This window comes from Indicator indicator, chromosome 13, assembly GCF_027791375.1.
Source record: "Indicator indicator isolate 239-I01 chromosome 13, UM_Iind_1.1, whole genome shotgun sequence".
NCBI classification, from domain to species: domain Eukaryota; kingdom Metazoa; phylum Chordata; class Aves; order Piciformes; family Indicatoridae; genus Indicator; species Indicator indicator.
This window is the reverse complement of record NC_072022.1, coordinates 9,189,471-9,209,847: the sequence shown is the minus strand read 5'-3', so window position 1 is coordinate 9,209,847 and position 20,377 is coordinate 9,189,471. Positions and strand designations below refer to the sequence as shown.

Below are 20,377 nucleotides of genomic sequence, written 5' to 3'. Positions count from 1 at the left end.
CCTGGAACAGCCCTCTACTACCTTAAGAGACTACAGGAGAGCTGGGGAGGGACTTTGGGCAAGGGCTGGGAGTGACAGGATGAGGGGCAACGGCTTTGAGCTGGAAGAGGGCAGATTTAGGCTGGAGATGAGGAAGAAATTCTTGATAGTGAGGGTGGGGAGACACTGGAACAGGTTGCCCAAGGAGGCTGTGGATGTCCCCTCCCTGGAGGTGTTCAAGGCCAGGTTGGATGAGACCTGGAGCAACCTGGGCTAGTGGGAGGTGTCCCTACCCATGGCAGAAGGGTTGGAACTGGATGACCTTTAAGGTTCCTTCCAGCCCAAGCCATTCCAGAAGCCTATGGTTTCATCAACTGTTCAGAAGCAGAAACCACCCCCTTGGCTGCAAAATCTGCCTGCTGCCAATGACAGCCAGCTGCTGAAACCCTGCAGGGAAAAACCTCTCTGTCTCTCTCCAACAGACATTTGAGCCAATCACCCTCACAATCACAAACAAATGTCTCTTGCCTGAGCCCTTCTCCCTTTTTTCCCACCTCTTCTGAGGAGCTCTGTGCCCTGCCTGGGTGGAAATCACTTAGGGAGAAGAGTTACCTAATATCATCAAGCAAGCTCTGCCTAGTCGGAGGGGAGGATTGGCGGCAGCAGCAGCTCTGCAGCCCCAAATAGCAGCACAATTATACTCTTTACTGGTGCAGCTCCAGGAGTATCCAGACAAACCAGGGGCAAGGCAGAGTAATTTTATCCTGCTATGCCTGTCTAAACAGCAGATAGCTCCTCGGCACTGTTCGCTCTCGCTTGTTAATTTAACGCTTGATATAGAGGGAAAAATTAGAATTAAAATGTACCCAGCTGCTTCCTTCAGTCCTGATTCCATTTAGAAATCTCTCACATCTCTCCACAAAATGAGCTGGGCTGCCTGAGACACTGAAGAGCCTGTATTTTATTCTCAGATAAGCCTTGGGTGGCTCAGGCTCCTGAGCCCCAAACGAGGGCCAGCTTTGCACAGCTCTGACCACAGCACCCATCATGATCCAACCCCACACCCACTGTGGGAGGAGAAAGAGGTTTCTCGTGCTTTGGGTGGACAAGCACAAGAAAGAGCACAACGGTGTGGGAGGAGAAGGAGGTTTCTCGTGCTTTGGGTGGACAAGCACAAGAAAGAGCACAAGGGTGTGGGAGGAGAAGGAGGTTTCTCCTGCTTTGGGTGGACAAGCACAAGAAAGAGCACAGGGTGGGAGGAGAAGGAGGTTTCTCCTGCTTTGGGTGGACAAGCACAAGAAAGAGCACAAGGGTGTCCGAGGAGACCTTATTGTGGCCTTCCAGTATCTTAAGATATTTTAAGTCCCCTTAAGAGGGCTACAAGAAAACTGGGGAGGGACTTTTGAGGGTGTCACGTAATGATAGGACTGGGGGGGGATGGAGCAAAACTAGAAATGGGTAGAATCAGATTGGATGTTAGGAAGAAGTGTGAGGTGTCCCTGCCCATGGTAGGGGGGGTTGGAGCTAGATGATCCTTGTGGCCCCTTCCAACCTTGACTGATTCTGGGATTCTATGATTCTAAGTTCTTCCTCATGAGGATGGTGAGACACTGGCAGAGGTTGCCCAGGGAGGTGGTGGAAGCCTCATGCCTGGAGGTTTTTGCAGCCAGGCTGGATGTGGCTGTGAGCAACCTGCTGTAGTGTGAGGTGTCCCTGCCCATGGCAGGGGGGTTGGAACTGGCTGAGCCTTGAGGTCCCTTCCAAGCCTGACAACTCTATGATTCTATGTGGTCCTGTGAAAGACAAGCAGCAAGGTAGGGCTGGCTCTGAAGGGACAGGTGCTTGGAGCTGGGTTTGACAGCTGACTTTCTGGAGACTTTTAGGCAGGGTAAGCTGTGGGAGAAGTGCGCTGCTCCTCCAGCCAGGAGGGCAAGGAGGAAAGGAAATCAGACGCTTGCTTAAGATGCTGAGAGCCTTTCTTCTCCTTCTGTGAGGCTCTCGAAGCAGCAGTGGTGCACACGTGATGGTGTGGAGCAGCTGCCTGAAGAGGCAGAGGCAGTTCCGAGGCTCTACCGCACGCGTCTCCAAGAGGAGAAGACAAGGACTACGCTGGGACCCTTGGTACTCCAAGTAGCTGGGGACAATGGGCACCACGGGCACCACGTGAGGAAAACCTGGCCATGTGTGCCACCAGGGATGCCCAGGAGCCCCTCTCCTTCAGAGACGCTTCTGAGCTTTCTTATTAAACAGGAATCCTTGGGTGGGAGATGAAACAAAAGCAGCGCTCGGTTTAAAGCCTTCCTCGAGGGCCAGAGGAGTGGCCCCAGGTCAGCGTCAGCTGTGCCACCAGTGAGGTGAGTTCTGGAACGCTTAAGGCTCTCTCCACTGCTTTGTTTTTGCTGTGGCCTGTGGAAGAAATGGAGAGGTTTGGGCTTGGGGAGTGAGGCGTAGAGGAGGCGGTGGGTGAGGAACTGAATCCATCCCTTAGAGAGCCCAGGGAGATGCAGCTCTGCCAGCGAGAAAATGTGTTGCCTGCACTCATGGGAGAGATGCCAGAAGGACGAGAACGTGAAGAGAGGAGGGGAACAGGAAAGGAGAAAGGTCTGGGTTTAATCCAGATGAGTTGAGTGCAGAGGGTGGACCTGTGCTGGAAGGTGTCCAGAGAAGGGCCACGAGGATGAGCAGAGGGCTGGAGCTGCTCTGCTCTGGAGACAGACTGAGAGAGTTGGGGTTGTGCAGGCTGGAGAAGAGAAGGCTCTGCGGATACCCTCTTGTGGCCTTCCAGGATGTGAAGGGGGCTCCAAGAAAGCTGGGGAGGGACTTTTGAGGGTGTCAGGGAGTGATAGGACTGGGGGGAACTGAGCAAAACTAGAAATGGGGCGATTCAGATTGGATGTTAGGAAGAAATTCTTCCCCATGAGGGTGGTGAGACACTGGCACAGGTTGCCCAGGGAGGTGGTGGAAGCCTCATCCCTGGAGGTTTTTGCAGCCAGGCTGGATGTGGCTGTGAGCAACCTGCTGTAGTGTGAGGTGTCCCTGCCCATGGCAGGGGGGTTGGAACTGGCTGAGCCTTGAGGTTCTTTCCAACCCTAACAATTCTATAATTCTATGATTGTAAGGCAGGTGGACAAGGAGGTCTGACTGCTTTTCCAGGACAGCAGGAGAGTGAAAGCTAAGCAGAAAGATGTCTCAGTACCTCCAAATGAATCATGGAAACGACAGGAAAGGCAACATGCTGGCAGAGATGTGGAAGAACAATGATTAGACAGTGCTTTATGGTCAGAAGTTTGCACCCCAAAGAGCAAGGGCCAGGAATAAACCTTGGTTGGGAAGACAAAAAGTAATATTAGGGCAGATATGTAAAACTTCAGAGTCAACAGAGTGACCAACCAGTCACTTGGACAATAAAAGAGAGAGAAAGGACTGTGCTAAGGGTGGCAAAGAGAAAGATGATAAAAAAGGAAGGGATGAAGACCAGGAGAAATCCCTTCAAGCAATGCCCAAACAATCTATAATGCCTCCTCTCCAGCGAGCAGTGATACCATCAAACCTTGCAGCATTCCCTAATCGTCCTGGGAACAAACCCACAGTGGGTGGACACTTACTCTAGGGACTACTAGTTTGTTTGTCAAGCACCTATCTGCAAGAGAACTGAAAGTTTCCTCTGTTTATGAAGTAGAGCTGAACCCTGGGCTGGAGAGGACTGCCAGAGTGTGTGTCTTGAGCAAAGCAGGTACAGCTGCATGGATGCACCACTTGACAGTCTCAGTGTGACCAAGTTTCTCCTCCTGCAAAGGTAAGTGAAGGGATGTGTGGATGCTGATGTCAAAGCACCTTGGGAGGCAGCCACAGAGTCAGGCATGGCATCACATTGATGAGCAAGGCATGAAGACCAGGTCCTGGGCACTGGTAGCACAGGTGCTGCCGTGCTCTGCCACAGCCCATCTCGGCACATTACTGACTCCTTGAGGTGTCACAGCAGTGGTAGGTTTGGCTGCAAAGCTCTACAGCAGCCTGCAGTATGGCCAAGGGGAACAGAAGAAATCTCAATCAACACAGGGACACAGCAAGGGCGATAAAACCAAAATCATGGAACCACAGAATCACCTGGTTAGGAAAGACCTTAGGACCTTTGAGTCCAACCAGTACCCAACATCTCCCTCTGCACAACTGTTAGACCATGTCCCTAAGCTCCTCATCCAAATGCCATTTAAACCCCTCCAGGTCTGGCAATCCCACCACTGCCCTGGGCAGCCTGTTCCAGTGCCCTTTCTATGAAGAAGTTTCTCCTACTATCCAACCTAAACCTCCTCTGGTGCAACCTGAGGCCACAACTGTCTCCTACTGAATGCACAAAGTGGGGCCAGGTGGTTAAACTCCTCTAGCCTGGCTACATAAAACCAAGCATTGCTTCATCAGAAATGCAACCCCTGGGCAGAGATTCCCATGTTTGCCTGGGTCAAAGGCCAAGCTGCAAAACAAAGCAGGAGCTCAAAGCTCGTGGAGCTCATCTGCAGGAGCAGCTGCCCAAGGTACACCTGCAGGGTGTCCAAAGCCATCCACAGAGGAATGGCAGCCCCAAGATGCTGTGCTGCTGGGGCTGGTGCTTCTCTGACTCTACCTCCAGCTCTTCCACAGTTTCTTTCAAGGGACTCAGGGAGCCTGAAGTTTCTCCACCTCTGTTCTCATTCACACTGTGACAAGGGAGCCTCCAGCCTCCCAACCAACCAATATCACAGACACCAAGCTCCAAAGTAAAGCACAGAAAGTCTGCAAATGCCTCCCTCCCTCGCTGCACGGCCAGAAGGGGCACACAAAAATCAGCCCTCCAAAGATCTAACCTTGCAGCAGTTAAACACCAGCAAAGGTCCAAGCCTCCCAAGATCATGACACCATTTCCAACAGGCTCTCCTTGCAAAAATGGCAAGCCCTCAACTTGCTCAGAGCTCTGCCTTACCCTTCAGATTCGGCAGCATGAAGGAGTCTTTGCTCTTGCTTTGGGAAGGTGTCTCCCTTTCTTCTTTCTCTTTCTGCTGTGTTACAGCATCCAGCAGGCTTTGCTGGCACAGATGTGACCATTTCTGGTTGAAGAAGGTGGTAATCAAATTGGAACCTGTGTTAAGCTATCAAGACAGGGATGATTAATTTGTAGTTGACACCCATTTACTTCATTAGCCCTTCATCCAAGCTTGACAAATGTGAAAATAACAATGAAAAATAGCAATTAATAAGAGTATTAACACTGAAGGCAACCTGCTATGGATTGAATCCCCACAAGACAGCATACAGATGTGTTAGATATTCCTTTGTAACCATCTTTCCTCCACCTTCCTGTCCTTGGACGTGGATCTATTTACATTTAAAGAGATCTTCTTCTACACACAGAGAAGGGTCTATGGCAGTACCCATCCATATGCATTGCCTACCTGGAGAGCAGAAGGGTTACTCATCAGTTACCAATTAAGGATGAAAAAAAAACCCACTTTGACTAACCTAAAGTATGGGCATGCTTTGACCTTCTGGGTGGTTTCTCTCCAGGCAGCAGCTGCTCCCAATGTCCCACTTAGGGAGGTGACTCACGAGGTCCTGTCCCCACTTGGCCCCACACTGAATGGGGTGGGTCTGCTCCATGGGGGATGATGGGCAGGAAGCAGAGGGAAACACTTTGGTGTCACTGAGCATCTAGGCATTTCCCTGTCATAGAATCATTGAAACATAGATTGGCAGTGGTTGGAAGAGACCTCTGGAGATCATTGAGTCCAACACCCCCTGTCAGAGCAGGATCACCTAGGGCAGATGACACAGGAGCGCATCTAGATGGGTCCTGAATGGCTCCAGAGAAGGAGACTCCACAACCTCTCTGCGCAGCCTGCTCCAGCGCTCTGTGACCCTCCCAGTGAAGAAGTTCCTCCTCATGTTGAGGTGGAGCCTTCTGTGTTGCAGTTTGTATCCATTGCCCCTTGTCCTGTCACAGAGCATCACTGAAAAGAGCCTGGTCCCTTCTTTCTAACACAAGAAGAAGGTGCTAGGAAAGAAAGCATCAGGGATAGATCTGCTCCTTGTTAGTGATCCCACTTCACTGGGGTGCTTGCACTAATTTTTACTTCCTTTTCATGTGGTTTTATGCATGTCTCCTTGACATGGGAGATGCTTTTCACAAGAGCATCACAGAGATCTCCTGCAAAATGGAGGGGCTGCATTTGACCAGGAGATCTTCTCAATGCTTATCAATATGTAAAGAGTGGATGTCAGAAGGATGGGGCCAGACTCTTTTCAGTGGTGCCCAGTGATGGGACAAGGGGGTAACAGGCACAAACTAGAACAGAGGAAGATCCATCTGACCGTGAGGAGAAAGTTGTTTGGTGTGAGGGTGCAGGAGTCCTGGAGCAGGTTGCCCAGAGAGGTTGTGGAGTCTCCTTGTCTGGAGTGATTCCAAACCTGCCTGATGCTGTGGGTGACGCTGATGCTTTAGCAGGGGGGTTGGGTTAGACGATCTCCAGAGGTCTCTTCCAACTCTGCCATTCTGTGGTTCTGTGAATGGAAAGCAGATGCTTGTCCACTTTGGTGCAGGCATCTCCTCCAGCCCTGCAGCTGTCTCAACACACACATGCAGGCTACGAGGCCAAGAGATGATTACAAAATGCTGTTAGAGCATGGTTGTGCCAAACCTCTGTGGCACCCAAAGCCAGGCTGTGTTGCCACGACAGAGCAAAAATCCACAGTGGAGAGGTGTCCAGGTGCTTGCATATCCTCAAGAGAAAGCTCAGGAGCTGCAAGGAAATGTGGAATTACAGTCATTCCTACTTTCCTCACTGAAATCCTCTTGAAAGAAACAAACATTATTAAAGAGCTACTCATCTACCCTTCAAGGTGACCTGCAAATGAAGAAAAAATGGGCTTGTGGCCTTATTTTTGGCTTAGTTTCCAAGGCCTGAAAAGTTGGCAGAGATTTGAAGCAACACTGGGATTTATTCTTTTTTTTTTTTTCCTATTTTTCTCATTTATTTTTTTTTCGCTGCTAGAAATTTATTTCTTGTCACTCTATGGCCAAAGAGGGAACAAGTAAAATGCAACCATCTCAGAGGACTGAGAGAAGGACCCATAGTCACATCACCTCCTGGTTTGCCTCCAGAGAAGGAGAGGGAATATTACTGGCTGCAGGGACTTTATTTCTAGGTAGGAGAGAAGGCATTTGTTTAGCTTTTGTTGGCCTCCCCCCTCTTTAACTCACTGAAATCTTGGGTGTGAGCAAGTCTCTGATAAAGATCTAATTCCCTTTCTCCTTTCACTGCCTGGTGGGGACTTCCCATGTAAGTAGGGCTGGACGGAGAAGAAGGAGAAGGGGAAAAACCCTTGTCTGTGTCAGGAAACAAAATGACTCATGCTAATAGCTTACAGGGAAAGAAAGGAGACAAACATTAAAAATACCTGCATGGAAAAGTGGAGAAATTACAAACAATTAAAGACTCTCATTTAAAGGTCTGTAACCTTGCTGAGGGGGGAAAAAAGTGCATTAGTGAAGAAAGCTCAGGCTTGAGAGTGCAGCTATGGCTAAAAAGATAACAGAGGAAAAATCAGACTTGGGCAAGTAGGGAGCAAGTGCATTTGAGTCCTTCAGATCAGAATGGGTCTAGTTTGTTAGTGGGGGTACAACCCTGAGGCAGAGAACGCTGACCCACGAGCCCCCTGCCACGGAGCTGGAGATGCAAGAGCCAGCTCACCCCTCAGTGACACTCAGCTCATGGCTAATATCAGTGATGGACACAGCCCCCTTTGCCAGCAAGTTGTCCTCGGAGATGGCAGCCCCTTGGGATCTCCTCACCCTCTCCTGCTGCCTCACCATCTTGGCATGATGCTGGCCAAGCAAGGCCGGTGCCACTGTGCAGGTGCCTCGTGGGGTGATGTGTGGCAGCAATGTGCTTTCTGCCTCATGTGCTTATTTCAGAGCTGAAAGCTGGAATTTCTTGAGCCATCTGTGACCTGACCTCTTGGGAGGTCTTCTGGGAGAACCAGAATGTCCCTTGCTGGGAGGGTACAGGCTATGGTGACACACATCTGATCTCTCTGGGCAAACTCCAGTGGTGCCAGCCTCCAAGAAAGAGGACAACAGCTAAAGCAGCTCCAAAAACCTCTTACATTATCCTCAACCTGCCTTTCCCTGCACACACCACCACAACACAACGGTTTGGCCAATACTTGACTGGGAGTGGAGATTGCAAAGGCCAAAAATTCCTTGTGGGGTAAGAGAGATGGGACACCAAACCTCTCCCTGATCAAGAAAATTGAGTTGGGATAGCCTAAAGGGTTCCACACTGAGATAGACTGAAGGTCCACAGCTGCAGGACAAGGAATGGAAAATGAAATAGTATCTGATTAAACTGAATTCCATTTTTCTTTTTAATTATTGCTGTCAGGAGGCTGTGTCCATCATCTCTTACTCCACTTCTTTCACAACAATTTGATGACATTTTCACAAGCCTAAATGAGCAGGAAGAATCCTGGACTCTAGATAAGCAGCCATGGCAAAAGGCAGGACCTCAGCACTCCCAGGACTTCCTAACAGGGAAGTCTCAAAAAAGCCTTGCCCCGCTCCCTGGAGCCTGAGAAATGTAGGGATGCTAAATGATCACAAGGAGAACTCCTACAGTGGGAAACTGAGGAAGAAGGGTTTAGGAGAGCATGGAACAGCACCCATTGTTTCTCATTTATCCCCTCGCCCTTCAGTTTGCCATGGGGTCTGCCTCATTTCATGCAGACATCACTTGTAAAAGCAACATAAAAAAAAAGAAGGGGGTTTACTCACCAAGCCTGGCAGGTGATGCCACCCAGGCCATTTCTGAGCACCACGGAGGAGCTGGGCAGCACCGCTAAGCAAAGAGCTGGCGAGCAGCTGAAGTCCCATGGCTTCCATGGCCCGGGAGTTGGGGTGCCATCCAGGATAAGAGAAAAACAAATTGAGCAGCACCTTGAAAATTACTCAGATGGACCACTAGACAGAAGTGCAGGACGCCAGCACTTGCTCCCAAGTGGTGAGGTTAGAAAGGTTAACACGAGCAGGCAGGACAGGAGCACATTTGATGTCCAGCAGGAAGGAGGTTGTGAAGTCCCCGATGGGTCAATGGGAAAGGGAGCTGGACTGGGCCTCCTGTGGAGGCCAGCTACAAGGAAGCATCAAGGCTCAGAGTGGAAGAGATGTTTATTTTTCTCCTGTTGAGTCCACAGAAGGATCATAGCCAGCCTAGTGATACCCTCCAAAGACCAATTTGCATTTGTTTAAGAAGAAAACCGTGCACATTTTTACTGATAAAATAAAACCATGCATCCTGGAAAAAAATGAGGAGCACCCAAGGACAACGGGTGGAACTTGAGACTGGTCCCAGCAAAAGCAAGATGGGTGATCATTATATTGCTGCTCCTGCAAAATACTTCATCAGTACCCCTGAAGTCATTAGTGGGTGCATGCTCACCTCCTGTGGCAGGAGAGACTCTCGAACTCAGAGGATTTGATTCAGTCACAGACTTTTCTCCACTGAGAAGCGCAGCAGCAAGGTGATATTCCAGAAAGTGCAAGTCCCAAATCAAAAGCCAAGTCACTATTAAAGGAAAGCCATTAGCAAGATCTAAAACTGTGCTATCCTCAGGTATTAAGATGTTGGAACTAAACCTGCCTTATTCCCACTAGTGGTTGCATTTTAAGGAACCCTTTTAAATGGATTATCTTCAGGAACTCTCTTTCAACAGCCTTTCCTTTAAGAGTCCTTCATGGTGCTACTCCAATTAATTATGCTATGTGATATGATTATGTATTTATTCAGGGATGGGTTGGAAACACGAAGCAGAGCTAACACTTGCAAGGTGTCACTTACAACATGGAGTCTGGTAACTCCAGCCTTTGATCTGGTTCACAGTTGTACAGGGGAACTGCGGCGGGGCCGGCATCTGCCAGGTAGCTGGTATCTGGTTTGTTTGATCTCAGGGTGATTGGCTGCCTCCTTTATTTACACAGGGATTTGGGGGGTTATTTATTGTATTTATATTTTTTTTTAAAGGCTGTCAAGGACCCCCCCAAGTGCCGGCTGAGGCTTCTTTTACCAGGCAGTAGTGAGTGAAATAATACTGCAGATCTCTAGCCATATCTAGCTGGAGATAAAGATGTGTATTTTTAGCTGTATAGATCGGTGTTTCCATATCTAGCTCTCCCTCTTGCTCTCTATTTACCTCTTTTTTAACTCTAATAAAAAGGCAGCTTCTTACACAGCTTTTGCTGCTACGTTCAGACCAGGGAAAGGAAGTTATTCTGCATCCCTCCACTCCCAGCCTCTCTGAAGGGCTCCGGGAATTGAGCAGCTGAGCAGCCTTCGTCTTCAGGGGGTAGTGTCAGCCTCATCCTCCTTGTAACTATTCCTTCAAGTGAGGGCCACCACTCTGAGAGCAGGGGGAGAAAGAAGTCACCTCCAGACGGAGACAGCCCCCACGTAAAGCACAAGAAGCAGCAAGCCACAGGGAAGAGTTCGCCTAGGTTGCGTTTGCTTTAATACCAGAGTGAGAGAGGTTTGCTCTCTGGCTGCTACTCCTCCAGAGGAAATTGCATCTCAGGTTCAGGCAAATGCACAAAAATACAGATGTGGCCCAGAGATTTGGAAGGTGTGAGACCACTGGGCTCACCCATGCCCTCTGGTAGCCTCTTGCTCTCCCGTCAGCACGCACTTCACACAGATATGATCATGTCCTGTATGGAGCCATATGTGCCTCAACGCTCCTGGAAAGACACATGCTTTAGGACACACACCCTGAGGACAGGCTCCTCAAGGAACTGAAGAAAATATTTGATGTTTAGACACAAAGGCTCTACCTCCAGTTCAGAGAGATGCTGGTTCTACTTGTGCATGTGCGTGGGCGCAGTGTGTATATATATATATATAAATATATATATTGTGCATATAGACAGCATACGCAGGCTGGATGCATGTTTAAATCTCTCTCTGGGCACTTAGGATATATGAATGCTGTAAATATCTGGACAATAGGTGTGTATTTTATTTTATAGGCACGCAGATAGGGAGAGAATGAGCTGTTTGTGTCAGAGAGGCGTAGGGACACGGCACACACATGGCGAGCAGACAAACTCCACTCTGTGGTATATCTGCACCCTCTGTATTCTATCTACACATAGCCACAAATATAATACCCATGCTGCACCTATTATTTGTAGATATTCACAGAGAGTTTTGCCCAAACTCAAAAACATTTTCATCCTCATATTGCTAATTGACTCGAAGCCAATAATAAAAAATAGGAGCTAGGGTAAGGGGGGAGGTAGAAGGGAAACTTCACTTTACCTACTCCTGCTGGATATCTTATTATTTGTTTTTTATCATCATCACCATCATCATCATCATTATTATTATTAAATAGAACTTCATTGTATATTCTAGAAAAATATCTTGGTGGGGTAGGCTTACCAGAGGCAGAGGGAATGTGCAGGGAGTGGGAAAGTGAATTGATGGATGGATGGTTAAATGAATATAAATGAACTGATACCTTTACAGGAAAATAACATTTCTTTTCTTTTTTTTTTTTTTTTTTTATTCTATAGATCAGTGGGTTTTGTATCTGTAATTCTTTCATATCAGCAAAGAGGAAATAAACTCCCATGTAAATCATTTTCCCCCCATCTGGAAGCATATTAAAAGCATGCCTTTTTTTTCTTTTTTTTTTTCTTTTTTTCTTTTTTTTTTCATCTTTTAAGCAGAGCCTTCCCCCCCCTCACTCCCCCCCCCCCCCCATTTGCTTATCAGTTCATCCACCATTACATTTTAAATGAAATTGCAAGACCCCCTCCTCCTTTCTCCTTTCCCCCCCAACCCCTACCCCCCCAAATTCCGGGCTGATGTCGGAAAGAGGGAATCAGCCTCTCCCATGCTTTAGAATAACTGACCTAGATTCAATTACAGATAGACCCGGCGGAGAGGACGGCACCTCGCTGCCTTCTCAGGGGTCTCTTAAAAAAAAAAAAAAAAAAAAAAAAGAAAAAAAAAAAGAAAAAAAAGGAAAATACAAAAAAAGAGAGGTAAATATAAACAAAACAACACAAACAATAAAAAGAAAGAAAAATATAATAAAAAAAAAGACGAAAGAAAGAAAGAAAAAGCGAACCAATCACCTCCAAAAAAGGAAGGGAAAAAATGAAAAGGAGCCTCCATCGATAGCCCCTGACTGCTACAGGCTCCCGGACATCCCTTGGCCACCCTGCCCCGGCCTCAGCCCCGGCTCTACCGCAGCGCCCGCCCCGACGGCGCGGCACCGGCTTCGTTGTCCCGAACGGCAGGGACGGGGACTGCTCGCTCTCCTTCCCCCCCACCCATCCTGTGTGCTTTGGGTTTGTTGTTTTGGTTTTTTGGAGGCGGGGGGGATTACTTCGGAAAGCACATCTTTTGGGAGGCGACGGAGTTTGCCGCGGGAGCCACCCCGAGAGGAGAGACATCCCAGGAGGAGCAGGAAGCATCACGGAGAGGCTCTCACTGCCTCCTCCTAGGACCAGATGGGTGTCGAGGAGTCCCAGCTATCTAGCCAGCTTCCCCTACACCTCCCGTGGACCCGGAGGAGCGGCATCGGCACGGGGAGGAAGGAGAAGGAGGGGGCTCGGGACCCGCAAGATGGTTTGTTTCATTTCAAAGTGGGACCGGAGCCGCTCTTGGACGCGCCGTTCACAAATATAATCTTCATATTCAGTTCAATGGAGTCTCCTTATAATTTACAGCGGGGAGATAAGGCTGGAGGATGCAATGAAAAAAAAAATCTGAAGTCATCCTCTTCCCCCCCCTCTGCACTGCGCTGCACCTTGGGCAGCGGAGCAGAATCCAGAATCTCAACTTCTCCCGACATATGTTTCCAGTAGATAAGTAAACAATCTGGACGTGAAATGAAAATTTTAATTAATGCAGTAATGCTATTACACCTCAAGTGTGCAAATCCCATTGCCTTGCACTGTGACAATGGGTGGGGAGGAGGAAAGAAAAGCCGGCAGACAACAAAACCACAAGCAAAATTCTAATCTGGGTTTTGCTTTTCACTCGGCTCCAATTGTTTTCATAGTTTGTTTCCCTTTGAATTAATCTCATCCTTATATTTCAATAATTACCCAGCTACTCATCTCTTCCCCTCTTTCTCTCCCACACTCAAAGAGCCGGCTCGCTCTTCCTTTTCTTTTTAAATTGGGATCAACCTGTATTTAATTTCTGGGCTTTTAAGCATTCACATGTCGGCTTTGCTGCAGTGTGTGGACCCTGCACCTTATTTCTTGTTTAGCTTTCCAAACGCCGTGCGTTCGGTAATAATGAAGTATTTTCCTCGAATAAAAAAAGGGGGATGGGGGTGGGGGTGGAGAATTAAAAAAAATAATAATAAAGGCTGAGTTGTCCCTTTGATGTTGGTATAAAACACCCCAAATGGAACAGAGGCGTGTGAAGGGAGAGAATAGAGAGACAGCGCGGAAAAAATCAAGGACCGAATGAGGAAAGGGGGGGGGGGGGGAAAGGATTTAAAAAAAATTAAAAAGGGTAAATTACAAAGACATCAAAAGCCTCGTCAGGGGCAGAGGCTGCCTTGCTCCGGAGTGAGGAGCAATGCAGAAAACACATCCCATGGTGGCGGCCCCCGCCCGCAGCATCCCGGAGCGTTCAGTTCAGCATGCCGGGGGTTTAGCTTAATACTTGAATTTGGAAGCATTTTAAACATATTTTATAAATGTTTAAAGGCAGGTGATGAGCACAGACCCTCCTGGCTGCGCTCTCCCCTGCCCACCCCTCACCAGCCTTTTGACAGCCTGAGCAGCAGCAGCAGCAGAGAAGGGAACTGGGCACGACCCCACGCGTGTCCCATATGGGTCTCTGGCCCGAAAGTGGACGAGGAGGAAGAGGAAGAAGTGTTTCTGATCACCACTTACTTTTAAACACTAAAATCAAGAAACGTAGCCAGGAGGTCGGGGCTGGAAGAAAACCGTAAAATCAGAACTGCAATCTTTTTGATGTTTCAAAGTCTCTTTGAATGCCTTTGATACACTCAATAGCAAATTTACTGGGCTATTATCACTAATAAGCAGAAATAAGTAATATCTCTCAAAGACTTCTATGGGCTTAATGTGTTCTTTAAAATAAAGTTTTTTAACATCACACAATCCCCCCTTCTGTCTTTGTCTCTCCTGCAGCAAAGCTCACGGCTACACCTGGGCATCAGCTCGAGCTCTCACAGTCCCTTTCTGACCTCCCTCCCCCCCTTCTTTCCTTTTTTTTTCTCTTATTTATTGTTTTCTTTCGAGGAGGGCCAGGCTGGATGCTTTTAAGTGCCTAGGTGGTCCTGCAGGCTGCACTGGGCCTAAAAAGATTCAGTTCCCGAGAGAAGGTGGTGAGGGGTGAGCAAAGGAGGTGAAAGGAGAGGAGTAAGGAAAAGGAGTAAGGAGAAGAGAAGAGAAGAGAGAGAAGAGAAGAGAAGAGAAGAGAAGAGAAGAGAAGAGAAGAGAAGAGAAGAGAAGAGAAGAGAAGAGAAGAGAAGAGAAGAGAAGAGAAGAGAAGAGAAGAGAAGAGAAGAGGAGAAAAAAGTGAAGAGAAGAGGAGAAAAAAGTAAAGAAAAGAAAAGAAAAGGAAAGAAAAGAAAAGAAAAGAAAAGAAAAGAAAAGAAAAGAAAAGAAAAGAAAAGAAAAGAAAAGAAAAGAAAAGAAAAGAAAAGAAAAGAAAAGAAAAGAAAAGAAAAGAAAAGAAAAGAAAAGAAAAGGAAAAGAAAAGAAAAGAAAAGAAAAGAGAAAAGAAAAGAAAAGAAAAGAAAAGAAAAGAAAAGAAAAGAAAAGAAAAGAAAAGAAAAGAAAAGAAAAGAAAAGAAAAGAAAAGAAAAGAAAAGAAAAGAAAAGAAAAGAAAAGAAAAAGAAAAAGAAAAAGCAAAGGGAAAAAGAAAAGACAAGAAAAGGAAAGGAAAGGAAAAAGAAAAGGAAAAGAGAAAAGAGGATGGAGGAGAACATAGAGGACAAGAGGTTTCGGCACCAGGCCGAGGTTTGCCGGTCCCCGTTCGGCTCTGCAGGGCTGCGCGGATGCGGACGAGGTTCTTCGAGGCATCCCGGCCCGGGACAGCGCCCGACCGCGCACCCAAGGCGTGGTGAGCATAACCCCGCGGCCTTTGTTTAATGATTTTATTGAAAGAAGGAGACAGTTGTGGGGAAACAGGTTTGACAGGAGCTGCGTTTCCCCTCCAGGGAATAGCTTTTTCCCCCCTCCTCTCTCCCTTTCTTTCTGTTTTTGGTTTCCCTTTGACATCAAAGTCAGTAATCGGTTCATTGCAGTGTCAAGATCATTATTTAATTTACTTATCTGCACGAGTTACATAGCTACACACCTGCAGATGGGCGAGAGTTGGAGGAATAACGTGGCAGCGGGAAGAGAAACAAAACACAGCAGGAGCGGAGGCTAAGGAGGCAGGAAGGGGACGGAGAGAGAAGGAAAAAGAGCAAGAATGGAGAAGGTGTAAAACAGAGGAAGAAAGAGAAAAAGATAAAGACTGAGAGAGAACAGAGAGAAAGAAATGAAAGAAGGAAAGAAAAAAAGAAGGAAAGAAGGAAAGAGGGAAAAAAGAAGAGAGGAAGAAAGAGAGGAAGAAAGAAAGAGGAAAGAGAAAGAAAGATAGGAGAGAAAGAAAGATAGAAAGAAAGAAAGAAGAAAGAAAGAAAGAAAGAAGAAAGAAAGAAAGAAAGAAGAAAGAAAGAAAGAAAGAAAGAAAGAAAGAAAGAAAGAAAGAAAGAAGAAAGAAAGAAAGAAAGAAAGAAAGAAAGAAGAAAGAAAGAAAGAAAGAAAGAAAGAAAGAAAGAAAGAAAGAAAGAAAGAAAGAAGAAGGAAGAAGAAGGAAGAAGGAAGAAGAAGAAGGAAGAAGGAAGAAGGAAGGAAGGAAGGAAAGGAAGGAAGAAGAAAGGAAAGAAAAGAAGAAGAAAGAAAGAAAAGAAAGAAAAGAAAGAAGAAGAAAGAAAGAAAGAAAGAAGAAAGAAAGAAAGAAAGAAAAGAAAGAAAGAAAGAAAGAAAGAAAGAAAGAAAGAAAGGAAAGAAAGAAAGAAAGAAAGAAAGAAAGAAAGAAAGAAAGAAAGAAAGAAAGAAAGAAAGAAAGAAAGAAAGAAAGAAAGAAAGAAGAAAGAAAGAAGAAAGAAAGAAGAAAGAAAGAAAGAAAGAAAGAAAGAAGAAAGAAAGAAAGAAGAAGAAAGAAAGAAAGAAAGAAAGAAAGAAAGAAAGAAAGAAAGAAAGAAAGAAAGAAAGAAAGAAAGAAAGAAAGGGAAGAAAGAAAGAAAGATCCTCCCTAAACTTTGCAGCCCTGTCACTTCGTGCTCCCCTAATCCGCACTGATTTTTTCCCGAGACTCCTGGACCCCACTGAACCCCCACGGCCCAACCGATCCCATTCCCCTCTTCAGCCATCAGGCCCTCGGCCCGGCCCGTCTGGCTCGGGAGTCCGGAGGGTCCCCCCAAGCGTCTGCTGCTCAGGGAGAGGATCGGAGGGCGGGCACCGTGCCCCCTCCCCATCTCCTTGCGGGGCACGACGGGCAGGCGCTTCCCCCCCCTCCCCCCCCCCCCCGCTTCTCGCTCTCTCTCCGACCATTGTCAGACTAATCTGGGTGGATGTTGGAGGACACTGAGCTATCGGTGTTATCACCCGGGCTGACAGCAACTGTCAGCTGGGGTTAAATCAGCGCTGCCGGCGCCTCCCCTGCCCCACGCCGGCCGCATTCAGCCCCGCGTGTCCCTGCGGATCGTCCCACTGCTCCCAGGGCCCTCCCGAAGCCAGCTCCTTTAATTGTCCTCATTTGTAAGAGCCGTTTTGTCATGCTAAACAAGGCTGGAGCAGCCATTCTAACCTCTCCTTTCAGCCCTTTTCTCCTCTCGCCTTTTGTTTACCTTCGCCTGATCTCTCATTTATTTATCTATCTATTCTTCCCCCGCTTACCCTCCCATTCAAGCCCCATGTATGTTAATTGTGTTATGCCGTTTAATTCTAACATCGGTCTCCAAAGAGCACTTAATGAGCAAAGCACATCCAAACACGCCGCGCTCCGGCTATTCAGCTCCTCCAGACGGACCTCTGCGCCTTACTCCTTCCCCTCCACAGAGAAACTCCCCTTCTTTCACAAAGGGGCCCCCTCGAATAGTCGTTCTCCCACTCCCCAAACATCACTAATTGATCTGGACAAGATGCTAATTCCAACGCACCCCCTTCCATCATCATCAACCTCCCCACCTTCCAAATTTCTCCTGGCACCGGTAAAACTTCAACTGTCACCGAAACAACTTGGAAGAGCCTCGTTCCCCACTGGGATAGGGGGAACTTGGGCAGAACAGCCCCTCCCCTCAAACCCCGCAGCCCCTTGAGTTTGCCACGGTTCCATTCCAACCTTTTCGGAAGTTTTCTCATCCCTCAGCCGCCTTTCACCTCGACGGGCTCCCAAAATGAGCCTCACCCTGACCGCTACGGCTCCAAACCGGCCCCGATTCGGTGAGATCGGATCCAAAGCGGCGGGGCAGTTGTGAGGAGGGAGGCTGGGACGGGACAGAGCCCCGGAGCTGAGAACAGTGGTCGGCCCCACCACGGGGAAGCATCGCCCGGTCGCCGGTGCGGGACGCGGGGCTTCGGGGAGCCGGGTCACGGCATTTACACCACGCAGTTGCCTCGTTTGATGACAGATTGTCTTTATTCAAAACGTCTTTGTCCAACAAATGAAAAGGTTTTTAACGAGGTACATATTTTTTTCTCTTTTCTAATTTCTTTTTTTTCCCTTTTCTCTCTTTTTTTTTTAACTTCTTTCCCAGGACGTTGTGAAAACGTGTTGAAATTGACATCTTCTTTTTTGTTATTATTATTATTAGTAGTAGTAGTAGTATTTTTATATTTTTTTTTTTTTACAATTCTACTTGCCTGACTTCATACCTGACTCTCTGTCTAAAGTAAACTTAGATCTAGTCTCACTGGATCACACAAATTTAAAGGACTATCTGTTTGTTGTTTTTTTTTTTAATTAAGCAAACACTATCATATGTTTTAAATATAAATGTTTCTTCCCTTCTTTTTTTCTTTAAACTTCGAAGAGCTTTTTTTTTTCCTTTTTTTTTCTTTTTTTTTCTCACATGAAAAGCAATTTTACCTAAGTAGTGCGTGGTGGCAAAATATATATATTTATATATATATAACACAGCTGATCTCGTCTTTTAATGTGCAAAAGGAAAAAAAACAACTAAAACAAAATAATAAAATCATAGTAAGACTTCCCAAAGTCAAGTCCAAGTGACATGAGACCCTGGAGAACTCATAGATGTTAAGAGAATAAATAAAAATCGAAGCCTTCTCTCTCTCTCTCTTTTTTCCTTTTTCTCCCCCGCTTTGTCCCGAAAGGGCAGTTCAAGGTTCGCTCTTTTTTTCTTTCCTTTTTTTTTCTTTTTTTTTTTTTTCCTTTTTCTTTTGTGGTTGTTGCATTTTTAAAACACATTTACAACTCTTACAAGTGCCGGGGCTCCTATCTGACCCCGCGATTGCAGATTTCTCCCCCCCCGCCCCATCTCCCCGAGCCTGGGGCCAGCTCTCAGGGTGAGGTTTAGGCGAGAGTATCTCTCGAGTCCCCGAGGCAGCGTCCGCGTCTGTCCCGGCCCGGTGGCGGTCCCCAGAGTCCTGTTTTCGAGCGGCATTTTTTGCTCCTGCAGGTTTTTATGTACATGCACACGAAGGAATCCCAAGTTCCAGCTGCCACCCGGGGACGGGGGATACGCACACACACGCAAAAGAACGCCTGTGGGGGTGTGGGTGGGTGGGTGTTACATGGCAGTCGCATGTGCTGAAGAATAGGGATCTATCCCAGTCTTGGTCATGCCTGGGAATAATATGTAAGCAACTGGGGGTTGCAAACTGGAAGCCGACCAAGCGGTACAGTTACATGGCACGACATAGCCAGGGTTAGTTGGCGAGGGATGAGTGTGGGTGTGTTGGCTGGGGCAGCTCAAGCTGCCAAACGCCCCGTTCTGGTATCCCAAGGTGGAGGCGTAGGGCAGGGTGCTGGTGGCTAAGGTGTGAGGAACCTCAGTCATCTTCTGAATGGCGCTGGAGCTGAACTGGCTGGGGTCAAGTAAGGAGTAAGGTGCTGAGGTGGGAGGCAGGAAAGCCCTGGCCTTCTCCGGGGAGCTCAGCAGAGAGTCAGTGGCCCCCACGGGAAGCCCGGCGGCCTTTAAGGGATCGGTTTCCCCGAGGTAAGGCAAAGGGAAGACATACCTGTCCTTTTTCAGCAGGTTCTTGGGCTTGCGCCGGGGTCTGTACTTGTAGTCGGGATGCTCCTTCATATGCTGCGCCCGCAGCCGCTTGGCCTCGTCTATGTAAGGGCGCTTCTCCGCCTCGGAGAGCAACTTCCACTCCGCGCCCAGCCGCTTGCTAATCTCCGAGTTATGCATTTTGGGGTTCTCCTGGGCCATCTTGCGCCGCTGGCCGCGGGACCACACCATGAAGGCGTTCATGGGGCGCTTGATGTGGTCGCTGGGCTTGGACATGCTTCGGCCGGGTGGGCGGCTCTGCGGGGCTCTGCGGTGTTGAGGAGGCCGCGCTGGGGGCTCCGGACAGCGGCGAGAGGAGGAGGAAGAAGAGGAGAAGGAAGAGTAGGAAGAAGATGAGGCCGAAATGAAGCCGGAGAAGCGGGAGGAACGGGCTCAGCTGATCATCACAGGTCCTCCGCAAACGCCGTCCCCGGCGGGAGCCCTGCCGGGGCGGGGCGCGGAGAGGTGCGGAGCGAAGCGGTGTGGTGCAGCGCGGAACGACGGCCCGCGGGGGGCCCCGGCGGGCGTCTTTTTAGGCGGGTGGGGAACCGCCGGGCACAGCAGCGGGCCGGCGGTGGGGACGCGGAGCGACGCGGGGCAGTTCAAAGGCGAGGGGCTGCGGCGGGCAGGCTGACATAGCGACAGGGCGTTCACAGCGCGGCCGGGCGCCCAATCAGCGCGGAGGGGGACCCGCTTAAAAAGAGAGGGAGAGAGGAAGGGCGAGAGGAAGAGGAGGGGAGGGGACAGGGGAGGGAGGAGGAGGAAGAAAGGAGGATGCTCTACCCCCCGCACCCCCACTCCTCCACCCCCTCTCTTCAAACGCAGAGATTAAAAGGAGTTGCTGCGCTAATAGCAGCTGAGGGGGAGACAGCAGAAATAGGAGGTGTGGGGGAGTCGTCCCCATCCTCCCCTCGTCCCGCCGGGGTGCGGAGCGCGGCTCGTCCCGGTGCCTCTAGGCTCGCCGCCGCCGCCGCCGTCGGGGCTGAGAATGCTGCGCTCCGCCGTGGCCGGGCCGCTCTCTCGCTTACAAATTCTTCCTTTAGCCCCCACTCCTCCTCCTCCCCTCCTCCTTCCCTCCTCCTCCCC

General features: G+C 48.5%; 1 protein-coding gene across 1 annotated transcript; it reads right to left on the bottom strand.

The window, feature by feature from the left end:
* Positions 1-18,805: 18,805 nt before the first annotated feature.
* Positions 18,806-19,528, bottom strand: SOX14 (SRY-box transcription factor 14). Its single transcript, XM_054386336.1, has one exon. The coding sequence runs from the start codon at positions 19,526-19,528 to the stop codon at positions 18,806-18,808; it is 723 nt and encodes a 240-aa protein (XP_054242311.1).
* Between the last annotated feature and the right edge of the window lie 849 nt (positions 19,529-20,377).

Excerpts from the sequence above, each read along its gene's own strand:
- SOX14 (XM_054386336.1), bottom strand. The coding sequence starts at position 19,528 with ATGTCCAAGCCCAGCGACCACATCAAGCGCCCCATGAACGCCTTCATG.